General features: G+C 35.9%; 1 protein-coding gene across 1 annotated transcript; it reads left to right on the forward strand.

Moving 5' to 3' along the window:
• The first annotated feature begins 591 nt into the window (after window positions 1–591).
• Window positions 592–2,461, forward strand: LOC135713548 (uncharacterized). Its single transcript, XM_065236671.1, has 7 exons — window positions 592–623; window positions 674–1,012; window positions 1,072–1,154; window positions 1,338–1,400; window positions 1,562–1,831; window positions 1,901–2,246; window positions 2,316–2,461. Exons 1-7 carry the CDS (start codon window positions 608–610, stop codon window positions 2,459–2,461), a joined length of 1,263 nt encoding a protein of 420 aa, XP_065092743.1. The 5' UTR covers window positions 592–607.
• The last annotated feature ends 407 nt before the right edge of the window (window positions 2,462–2,868 follow it).

A 2,868-nucleotide genomic window follows, 5' to 3' on the forward strand; every position in this document is an offset into this window, starting at 1 on the left:
ACTTATCCATTTGGATGCATTTGTATATACATATATATTATTGTAACAGATCAACATTAACACATTACAAAGACGTGAGATACATTTATTTTTATTAAGTAACAAGATTTGAACCCAGCACCTTTGAATCCTCAGTCGCGTGTCTTTCCATCTGTGCTATCCTGTAATTGATTATATCACCAGCAAATCCCCTATATAAGCTATATGTTCCATGTTGAATAATAGCAGGGTTTATCCTTGACTTCAGCAATATTTTTTATTCTATTTATAGCATTGCTTATCAATAAGCAACATTATAGCTTAATAACACCTTTTATATATTGTTATTGAGCTTATGTATTATCAAGCCCAACAAAAACTGTGCTGATATTTGTTGGATTTTACTACGTGCATCAACGACAACATTCAAGGGCATGTTGAACAGAAGATGAATAAAAGTTATAACAATGGTTTTCAGTACTATCTGGTTGCACTGCACTGTTTTCTAATTTGACATTTTGACTTGTCAGCATCATTTCAGTGACAGGTTTGCACAAGATAAGTTCCCCTAAAATCGCGTGAAAAATTTGATTGTTTTGTGTGGTGGAGAGAACTGCTGGCTAATAAAATGAACCAAAACAAAGGTAAATACTTTTAATATAAACAAAAGACCCACTGTAATTAGTTATTCTAGGTGACTACTTTGTTGTCGTCCAAACAAAGGAAGCCGGAAAACCTGTCTTAACCGTGGTTCCACATCAGTGGGTGAGCGATGGGTTCCTTATGTGGCCGGGCAAACATGCAAATGTTCTCCGGAAGAAAGCCACTAGTCAACCACACAGTTCATGGAGCAAGATTCCATGCACTGTGAAAAGGCGTTATATACCGACGTTTGCTGAAGCGGAACTAGAAGCAGCCGATCTTTCAGGCCAATCAACAGAAGCCTCAGATGCAGCACCCAGAACTAAAAAGAAGAAAACTACTCAGTTGAAGCTGTCGAAAAATCGCTTTGATTTCAATTATTTGGTTGAAGGTAAATATTTGTTTGGATTTTATTTATTTCATGTGACTTAATCTACAATTTTATTTTAGGAAATGGTGGGTCTCGTAATGCGATCAATCGTTCTCCTCGACAACCTGTAGCAGACGTACTGACGAATCAAAGTACAATGGACGTAGGACAATCCCAATAAATGGTCTTTTGTCATCCGGATCTAAGCTTGGTGATGCCAACATCGCAAAATCATGCAATTCATGATGCACAGCAGCTTCCGCAATTGTTATATCAAACGGTTGACAATCCCTCTCCTGTCGACAACTTGAATTTTACTATTCAATCACCTCCAAAATCTCTTCAGGATATTGCTCCGATTACTGATGGCGTAGATTCATCATCAAGAGACTACGTAATTATTCAGGACGTAAGCTTTAACGAATATTTTCTTGCTTTAAAAGAACAGTTATGTACATTTGTATGAAATATTAATTTTTTTGAGCTCTTTGTTGTTGACTTTGTTGTTGACGAGTAAATCATTAATTATGAAATAATTATTAATAAATGATTTTTTTGTTTATTTTTCAGCCTGCTATTGATGGAAACAAGATTGTTGAAGACATTTCGAAGATAATCGATAGTGCATGTGAAAAGGTGATCGAGACAGTAACCTCAAAGGTCGGTTCAATGTTGGCAGGATTGAAAGGTGACATGGACGTGAAGTTAGCTGCAGCGCTGCGGATGCAAACTATAAACCAGCACGTAGAAGACGACTTTACATTTTCTCCTGTATCCTCCATCCTGGGAATTCAAGCACTTGAACAAGAGCTTGAAGATGAAAACTTTGCGAGAAGATTGGTAAGTACTCTTAATAGTGATATGAATTATTTGTTTACTGAATCTTATATTGTCATGCTTTTATTTTAGGCTCTTCATATGAAGAAGATCGTGGGCTACACTCCTGATAATTGCAATGGACTGAATGTGTGCTATTCATTGATTGATAATTTTTTTGATCGTGGCCTTATGCTTCATTGCTCGTGGAGTGGAGGAAGTCGAGGTCCAGCACCCAAATTTGCCATGAAATCCTGTTCCAACATTCTGAACACATTCTTCGAGATAGTGTATAGTGTTAATATTACATTTTCTAGAAGCTTGATGGAGCATTTCTTCAAGCAAATTACTCGCAATTCAAAAAGTCGTTGCAAGGCAAAAGGTTTGCGACAACCAACAGTCCATCGTAGAGGAAAGAAAGTGGCTTGTAAAGTTCAAGGTATAACACTATATTATTAGTTTATAAAAATACTTATAAGAGCTTATACTTCTACAATATTTTATCTAGCTGATGAAAACAACGGTCACCAGAACAGAGAAGAACGATCGGATTCCTTCAGCAGCTCCGAAACGGAACGTGAGGGAAGTGAAGATCTAGGTGAAGGCTACTCAGGGGAACAGCAGGAAAGTGAGAAATTTCTTGGCTTTCCATAGAGCTTTTCGGTTTCATGACGTTTTAGTACGCAGCATCGGTTGTTAAATGTTTATATTTTTTTAAACACGTGTACTTATTTTTTTTTACTTTCTTTTCGAGTTTAACCAAAGAGTTAATTTGATTTTAATAACTAAGGTTTTAAACATCCTTTCGATTGATTTAATTGAGTGGTCTGTCAAGATCTGTCTGTAGTCTCTGTACAACTTCTTTCTAGCATTATAAATGAATGCATATGCTTCTTATCTGGTTACAATATTTTTTATTTAAATGATTCACTCGTCTATGCATGTTGATGTTTACTTAAATGTATGCAGCAATGGTACGAAAACAAAATATCCGTCTTAATAACTAATTACGACATACTTACAAACTATATCAGTCGAAAAGTACAGTTTTGGTTTTTTCA

Source organism: Ochlerotatus camptorhynchus, unplaced genomic scaffold (genome assembly GCF_037179485.1).
Source record: "Ochlerotatus camptorhynchus isolate MF236.1 unplaced genomic scaffold, CSIRO-AGI_Acam_v1.1 ptg000568l, whole genome shotgun sequence".
NCBI classification, from domain to species: domain Eukaryota; kingdom Metazoa; phylum Arthropoda; class Insecta; order Diptera; family Culicidae; genus Ochlerotatus; species Ochlerotatus camptorhynchus.